The following is a 9,274-nucleotide window of genomic DNA, read 5'->3' on the forward strand; positions in this document are numbered from 1 at the left end:
TACTTCTCACAAAGTCCCGAACAAAGCCATAAAGGTGCTGAGACGCTTTCTTAGCTGGGGGAAGCCTGTCCTTGCGTCCCCTCCAGTGGTGATGTGCCTGACTACTCCACTTCGCCCGGCTCCCACTGCTGGCTACCCACAGTCCGGACCCACACCGGACTGCTTCACACTATGAGGTTCCGCTCGCTCCTTTTCTCACCGGCTTCCCTGATTTCCAGCTCCCTTCTTTCTTTCTTGCTTTCTGCCCACTCAGCTCCACACTCTGCCCCGGCTCTGCTGCTCCGCTCCTGTCCCCGAGACAACTGCTCCCTTGATCTAATCTTTTCCTCACACCCTTGCTCTCTCCTCCCCTTGTCTCTGCCGGCTCCTCCTCTCCACTGTGGTGACAGCCGTCCCACCCGGCCACTAGGGGTACCCTAACACTATACACATGCACATACAAATAAAACATTTTTATTAATAACATTTCCGGGTTAACTATGCTCCCTTTTGCAGGGGGGTCTGCTCACCCACTGCACCCCTTTGAGGGCAACTATCTATCTATCTATCTATCTATCTATCTATCTATCACATATCTACCTCAGATCTATCTATTTATCTATCTATCTATCTATCTATCTATCTATCTATCACGTCTATCTTATATATGTCCCATTTCTCATATCTATCTATCTATCACATATCTGTCTATCTAGCTATCTGAAATCTGTCTATCAATGTATCTATCTATCTATCTATCTATCTATCTCAGTCTGTCTATCTATTATCTATCTTACTATTTATCTATGATCTATTTATTATTTATCTATCTATCGATCTATTGTCTATCTATAATTTCTGTCTGTCTGTCTGTCTATATCTATCCCATATCTATATCTCTGTTGCACAATGCACATGATATGAAGACATATAGTTACAATATATTTCTGACCTGATTTCTTCTTTAAAGAACTTCTTGCAGGCTGAGGTTCCAACACAGGCATTACACTTGTTAAGTCCAAGAAAGCTTTTGCCGAAATTGTAGGAATTTTTCAGTTTTAAATCAGAAGAGTTTGTTGCTTCTACTTTGTCTTTTGTCACCATAACGATGAAAAATAGGGAATAAAAGTGTCCTACATGTAAAATAAACATCCCGGACCCCATTGATAGCACCTCAGAATGGTTGATGCCAGCACAATCATGTGAATACCTTGTGTCAGGATCATTTGGAGAAACACTAACTCCAGTTTGCTATTAATTTCAAATGTGTAAATGGGAAGATATTTTCTGGCAATGAGCGGAAGAAGGAAACTCATGGAGGATGCAGATAATATAGATTGCTATGGCGCTGCTTCCTATGAAAACTTCAGGGGTTTGTTCCTTTAAGAATTAACTTTTAGAAAACTCTAAAGAATTAAAATTAGTGTTCGGACATTCAGACGTCCGGAGTCAGTCCGGCAGTATTATATTAAGGCTATGTGCGCACGTTGCGTAATTACATGCAGTTACGCTGAGCTTTGTAGTGCAGTGTAACTGCATGCGTCCTGCGTCCCCTGCATAATCTATGAAGATTATGCAGGAGCCGTGCGCACGTGGCGTCTTAGAGCGCAGTGCTTCGGCTGCTGCCCGAAGCGCGCGTTCTAAGAAGTGACATGTCACTTCTTCCGTGCGCTTTGCCGGCAGCTCCTGCGCTGTCTATTGGAGGAGCTGCAGGCAGAGCGCATGGAATCGGCTTTTTTTTTTTTCACTACAGACATTTTCTGCAGCGATTTGAAGCGCACGTGTGCTCTTCAGATCGCTGCAGAAATTTCTGCAGTGACTGTACGCAACGTGCGCATATAGCCTAAAGCAGTTTTTGGTGATTCTTATGAAAATCTAATGTGACCGTTTCAGAATTGTAAATATTTTGGCACTAAAAGTAAAATGATATTTCTCACCACCAGTGCATAGAGTAGAATAATAAAGTAGAAGCATGGTGCCAAGTACGTAACTACATATTTACATCATTTTCCTATATTCTTACCCCAGAGGATAAACAGGGTTTAGCCATTTCAAATCCAACACCATATATTTTTAGGAAGTCAATTATTCTTTCTTGTGAAAGAGAAAAAGGAAGATTTCTTGTATTTGTTAATAGGTTTGAGCCTGACACATAAATGTCAAAGCTTTGAACTATTAGAACTAGGCCTGTTAAGCCTGCTTTACACACTTCAATAGATCTTTCAATCCGTCGTTGGGGTCAAGTTGTAAGTGACGCACATCCGGCATCGTTCGTGATGTATTTGCGTGTGAAACCTACATGCGATCGATATTGAACGAAAATACGGTGATCGCATACACGTCGTTTATTCCTCATACATTGGACGTTTAGTAGTACGAAACTAGTCAATTGTAATGTGTGACATCCCTCATACGATTTTGGTGTCTGATGCTATGTGCGCAGGTGTGCGCTCTGCATCGCAGCTTAAAAAAGGTCTGCTTCAGAGCGCAGCTGAAAAGCTGCGTTCTGAACCGCCTCACAATGTCTGTCATTCACTAATCTCTGTCAGTCAGTCACTATCTCTGTCCCTCTCTCTCTGTCCATGTCAGTCTATCCCCCTCTCTCATATACTCACCAATCCCCGATCCCCGGCGCTGCACGGCATTCACACTGCTCCGGCGGCTTTTACTGTTTTGAAAAAGCCGGCCGCCCATTAAACAATCTCGTATTCCCTGCTTACCCCGCCCACCGGCGCCTATGATTGGTTACAGTGAGACACGCCCCCCACGCTGAGTGACAGGTGTCACACTGCACCCAATCACAGCAGCCGGTGGGCGTGTCTATACTGTGTAGTGAAATAAATAATTAAATAATTTAAAAAAATGGCGTGCGGTCCCCCCCAATTTTAATGCCAGCCAGATAAAGCCATATGGCTGAAGGCTGGTATTCTCAGGATGGGGAGCTCCACGTTATGGGGAGCCCCCCAGCCTAACAATATCAGCCAACAGCCGCCCAGAATTGCCGCATACATTATATGCGACAGTTCTGGGACTGTACCCGGCTCTTCCCGATTTACCCTGGTGCGTTGGCAAATCGGGGTAATAAGGAGTTATTGGCAGCCCATAGCTGCCAATAAGTCCTAGGTTAATCATGTCAGGCGTCTATGAGACACCCTCCATGATTAATCTGTAGATTACAGTAAATAAACACACACAACTGAAAAAATCCTTTATTGGAAATAAAAAACACACACACATTCCCTGGTTCACCACTTTAATCAGCCCCAAAAAGCCCTCCATGTCCGGCGTACTCCAGGATGGTCCAGCGTCGCATCCAGCGCTGCTGCATGGAGGTGACAGGAGCTGCAGCAGACACAGCCGCTCCGGTCACCTCCACGCAGGTAATGAAGACAGCCGCGCGATCAGCTGATCTGTCAGTGAGGTTACCCGCTGTCACTGGATCCAGCGGTGGCCGCGGGTAACCTCAGTGACAGCTCAGCTGATCGCGCTACTCACCTCAGTTGCTGACTGGAGCTGACCGGAGCGGCGGTGAGTAGCGCGATCAGCTGACCTGTCACTGAGGTTACCCGCGGCCACCGCTGCATCCACCGCTGGATCCAGTGACAGCGGGTAACCTCAGTGACAGCTCAGATGATCGCGCGGCTGTCTTCATTAGCTGCGTGGAGGTGACCGGAGCGGCTGTGTCTGCTGCAGCTCCGGTCACCTCCATGCAGCAGCGCTGGATGCGACGCTGGACCATCCTGGAGTACGCCGGACAAGGAGGGCTTTTTGGGGCTGATTAAAGTGGTGAACCAGGGAATGTGTGTGTGTTTTTTATTTCCAATAAAGGATTTTTTCGGGCGTGTGTGTTTATTTACTGTAATTTACAGATTAATCATGGAAGATGTCTCATAGACGCCTGACATGATTAATCTAGGACTTTTTGGCAGCTATGGGCTGCCAATAACTCCTTATTACCCCGATTTGCCAACGCACCAGGGTAAATCGGGAAGAGCCGGGTACAGTCCCAGAACTGTCGCATCTAATGTATGCGGCAATTCTGGGCGGCTGCTGACTGATATTGTTAGGCTGGGGGGCTCCCCATAACGTGGAGCTCCCCATCCTGAGAATACCAGCCTTCAGCCATATGGCTTTATCTGGCTGGCATTAAAATTGGGGGGGACCGCACGCCATTTTTTTAAATTATTTAATTATTTATTTCACTACACAGTATAGACACGCCCACCGGCTGCTGTGATTGGGTGCAGTGTGACACCTGCCACTCAGCGTGGGGGCGTGTCTCACTGTAACCAATCATAGGCGCCGGTGGGCGGGGAAAGCAGGGAATACGAGATTGTTTAATGGGCGGCCGGCTTTTTCAAAACAGTAAAAGCCGCCGGAGCAGTGTGAATGCCGTGCAGAGCCAGGGATCGGGGATTGGTGAGTATGAGAGAGGGCTGCTCAATTCAGTTACTCAGGAGATTAGCGGTCACCGGTGAGTCCTTCACTGGTGACCGCTAATCAGGGCGCGACACAGACAGAGCCGCAGCATGACCATGAAGTCGGGTGAAGTTCACCCGAGTTCATTCTGACAGTGCGGCTCTGTCTGTGTCTGCTGTCATCTGCCATTCAGCTCTACTACATGGCTGTCTGTGTCTGCTGTTAGCGGCCATGTAGCAGAGCTGAACGGCAGATGACATAGTAAAATCGCATCCCTACACATTACACACGCTTGTCAAGTCAATAAATAAAAAAAAAAAAAAGGGTGCCCAATGCATACGTCACAGAACACATGATCTAAAGGATCGCACACAAAATTGATCAATTTAACATAGGCTACTAACGCACGTGTGACAGCAAATGAACGACCTACGTGCAATCTCATTAGATCGCATATGCGACCTGGGCGTGTCACATCGCATACGAGATCGCATACCTAATTGTAAGGTGTAAAGCTGGCTTTAATGAACAACTCTGTTGCTGAATAAAATGTAAATAAATATTTGTAAATAAAAATGTGACACATATTATAAAAGTAGAGTATATCACAAAAGTGAGTACTCACATTTTTTGGAAATATTTTAATATATGTTTTCATGGGATAAAACTAAAGGTATGACACTTTGATACAATGTAAAGTAGTCAGTGTAAAGCTTGTATAACAGTGTAAATCTGGTGCCCTCTAAATAACACACAACCATTAATGTTTAAAACGCTAGCAACAAAAGTGAGTAAATGGCCAAATTGTGCCCAATTAGCCATTTTTCTTCCTCAATGTCATATGACTCATTAGTGTTACAAGTTCTCAGGTATGCATGGGAAGCAGGTGTGTTAAATTTGGTGTTATCGCTCACACACTCTTTTACACTCATCACTAAAAGTTCAACATGGCACCTCACGGTAAATAATTTTCTGAGGATCTGAAACAAAGAATGGTTGCTCTACATAAAGATGGCCTAGGCTATAAGAAGATTGCTAACACCCTGAAACTGAACTGCAGCACGGTGGTCAAGACCATACAGCGGTTTTACAAAAAAGGTTCCACTTATGACAGGCCTCGCTATGGTCAACCAAAGAAGTTGAGTGTACATGCTTAGTGTCATATCCAGAGGTTGTCTTTTCCAAATGGAAGTATGAGTGCTAGCATCATTGCTGCAGAGCTTCAAGGGGTGGAGGGGACAGCCTGTCAGTGCTCAATACATACATTGCACACTGCATCAAATTGGTCAGCATGGATGTCTTACCAGAAGGAAACCTCTTCTAAAGATGATGCACAAGAAAGCCTGCAAAGTTTGCTGAAGACAAGCAGACTAAGGACATGGCTTCCACAACCAAGTCCTGTGGTCTGATGAGAACAAAATATACTTATTTGGTTCAGATAGTGTCAAGTGTGTGTTACCGCAACAAGGTGAGTTGTATAAAGACAAGTGTGTCTTGGCTATAGACAAGCATGGTGGTGGGAGTGTCATGTTTTGGGGCTGCATGAGTGCTGCCGGCTGTGGGGAGCTACAGTAGGAACCATTGTAATGGGATCAACAATTCAGACTGCATCATTAATGTAGAAATGGATTTGAATATTGCTTCAGCACTTGCCCACAAGGGGGCAGTGTCAGACTGTGCAATCACAAACACAGAGGTGGGAAATCCCCTGCTGCAGCTTGTGTGTTCTAACCAGGAACAGAAAGTGCGGGAAAGTGGTTCAGCCCCGGAGCTCAGCCAGGAGAGAGCTGCGTGTGGTCTCTCTGACCACAGGGCTCTTTTGCCACCGGATTCTTGGAGGAATCACCCTGTGGAAGTGGTTCCTGCCATCCCCGGGCTGCAGGACTTTGTTTTCGCCGAGGATCTACCCGGACTGCAGAGCATCGCGCCCGGAGTGCAAATCCAGGGGCTGTGACAACTTGACTGCAGAGCATCGCACCCTGAGTGCAAGTACAGGGGCCGTGACCTCCCTTCTTCTGCTCGGTGTGCCCCGGGACTAAAAGACTGACTATAATCCGTTACCAGCGGGAGAAGATCAAAGGAAAAGACCGAGGAGCTGCATCCCTTCAGCGCTGCACCGGGACCCATCATCGTGAGACTCCAGGCCTGCGACGTGGGAGCGGCATCTTCTTCTGGGATAGACTGGTACGTGATTGTAGGGAAAGTTAGGGAAAGTTGCTGCCATTTCTTTGTTGTTTTTCTCTTTTTTTTTTTTTTCTCTTGCTGCGTACCCGGAAGGAGTGAAGATCCGGGGACTCCACCATACACATGTGCGCAGATAGTTCGGTTGATTGTATTATAAATATGCTTCATAGTAAAGAAATGTTACTACCGGTAAAATCTGAGTATGGGGATTTTGTTGGAATAGAGCATACACACACACCCGCGGCCCTACCACTGGTCGCTTCACCATGAATGGAGGGAACAATGAATGCCAACATGTACTATGATATACTGAAGCAGAGCATGAACCCTCTATGTTCAGAAACAATATTTACTACAATGTGATGGGTGTACTCTGTTTTGAGATGTACTGTATCAATTGGCAGACAATTCTCCCAACAGACCACTCTATGGAGTAATGTAGGGGCTGTGGTGTTACTAAATGTGTAAAACAGGAGGTTTGGAAAAGTAAACTTATATATATAGCATTTAACCTCTTCATGACCTTGGACATATATACATCCTAGGTCGTGTCCCCCTGTTAATCCGTTCAGCAGACATGTATGGCTAACAGGCACATATGGATCAGAGATCCACCAGCGGCTGCTTACCACTTAGATTGCGCTGTCAAAATCTGTATCTATTAAAAAATGAATAGCGGTGGATACCGCTGCTTGACACTGCTGCTTCATGCTGTCACTTGCTCCTGTAACTGGGTGCATCTCTGATTTTGACACAATCTTAAAATTGTTTATATTACCATTTTCTTTCTGACCTTGGTCTTTTTTTACATAAGATGCTGCTCTATACTGTGCTAATATACAGTACAGGCCAAAATTTTGGACACACCTTCTCGTCTCTAGAACAACTATTAAGAGGGTACTTTAGCGGGGTTTGCACGCTGCAACATCGCCAGCATCGGCTAGCGATGTCGAGCGCGATAGCACCCACCCCCGTCATATGCGATATGGTATGATCGCTGCCATAGCGAACATTATCACTACGGCAGCGTCACATGCACATACCTGGTCAGCGACGTCGCTCTGGCCGCCGATCCGCCTCCTTTCTAAGGGGGCGGGTCGTTCGGCGTCACAGCGACATCACACGGCAGCCGTCCAATAGCAGAGGAGGGGCGGAGATGAGCGGCTGTAACATGCCGCCCACCTCCTTCCTCATTGCCGGTGGACGGAGATAAGGTGATGTTCGTCGCTCCTGCGGTGTCACACACAGCAATGTGTTTTGCCGCAGGAACGAGTAACAACATCGCTAATAAACAGGCAACGATATTTGCTTGTAGGACGACCTCTCCAAAACCAACAATTTTTGCCTGTTTTGCGATCATTTAAGATCGCTCGTACGTGTCACACGCTGCGATGTCGCTAAGGATGCTGGATGTGTGCACTAACGACGTGACCCCGACGATAAATCATTAGCAATATCGCAGCGTGTAAAGCCCCCTTTTGTGCAGCAGGCCTTCGTGGTAAAATAGCTGCTAGGAAACCACTGCTAAGGACAGGCAACAAGCAGAAGAGACTTGTTTGGGCTAAAGAACACAAGGAATGGACATTAGACCAGTGAAAATCTGTGCTTTGGTCTGATGAGTCCAAATTTGAGATCTTTGGATCCAACCACCGTGTCTTTGTAGAAAAGGTGAACGGATGGACTCTACATGCCTGGTTCCAACCGTGAAGCATGGAGGAGGAGGTGTGATGGTGTGGGGGTGCTTTGCTGGTGACACTGTTGGGGATTTATTCAAAATTGAATGCATACTAAACCAGCATGGCTACCACAGCATCTTGCAGTGGCATGCTATTCCATCCGGTTTGTGTTTAGTTGGACCATCATTTATTTTTCAACAGGACAATGACCCCAAACACACCTCCAGGCTGTATAAGGGCTATTTGACTAAGAAGGAGAGTGATTGGGTGCTACGCCAGATGACCTGGCCTCCACAGTCACCAGACCTGAACCCAATTGAGATGGTTTGGGGTGAGCTGGACCGCAGAGTGAAGGCAAAAGGGCCAATAAGTGGTAAACATTTCTGACAACTCCTTCAAGACTGTTGGAAGACCATTTCCGGTGACTACCTCTTGATGCTCATCAAGAGAATGCCAAGAGTGTGCAAAGCAGTAATCAAAGAAAAAGGTGACTATTTTGAAGAACCTAGAATATAAGACATATTTTCAGTTGTTTCACACTTTTTTAAGTATTTAATTCCACATGTTTTCATTCATAGTTTTGATGCCTTCAATGTGAATGTACAATTTTTAGAGTCATGAAAATAAAGAAAACTCTTTGAATGAGAAGATGTGTCCAAACTTTTGGTCTGTACTGTACATTGCTGCATATATTTGTTCCAGTAGGTACAATTTTGTGAGTTGCTTGATGAAGGCAACTACGTGGCCGAAACGTCACATGTTCACAACAAATTTCTTTTGAAAATAAACTTTGTTTAAAGTATACCCTGAAGAGTGCCTGGTTTGATCTTGGATAAGCACGATTTAAATGACTGCGGTGGGGATCGCGTCATTCCCCGCCACTGGGCTCCAATGTGTTACCATGGTGATGCGTGGTCAGCTGATGACTCCTGATGCTACCAAGGCGTATTTCCTGTGAAAGCTGACAGAGCTCCAACACTCACAAGAACACTGCATTTCTGCTGATCAGAGCGATG

General features: G+C 45.9%; 1 protein-coding gene across 1 annotated transcript in view; it reads right to left on the bottom strand.

Annotated features, from left to right (window-relative positions):
• Window positions 1-1,218, bottom strand: part of DIPK2B (divergent protein kinase domain 2B) — a 129,981-nt gene extending 128,763 nt beyond the window's left edge. Inside the window, exon 1 of the mRNA XM_075335544.1 lies at window positions 932-1,218. Within this exon, the coding sequence (XP_075191659.1) occupies window positions 932-1,143 (212 nt within the window). The 5' untranslated portion in view covers window positions 1,144-1,218. The remainder of the gene's footprint in view (window positions 1-931) is intronic.
• Window positions 1,219-9,274: the final 8,056 nt, after the last annotated feature.

This window comes from Anomaloglossus baeobatrachus, chromosome 2, assembly GCF_048569485.1.
Source record: "Anomaloglossus baeobatrachus isolate aAnoBae1 chromosome 2, aAnoBae1.hap1, whole genome shotgun sequence".
Taxonomy (NCBI): Eukaryota; Metazoa; Chordata; class Amphibia; order Anura; family Aromobatidae; genus Anomaloglossus; species Anomaloglossus baeobatrachus.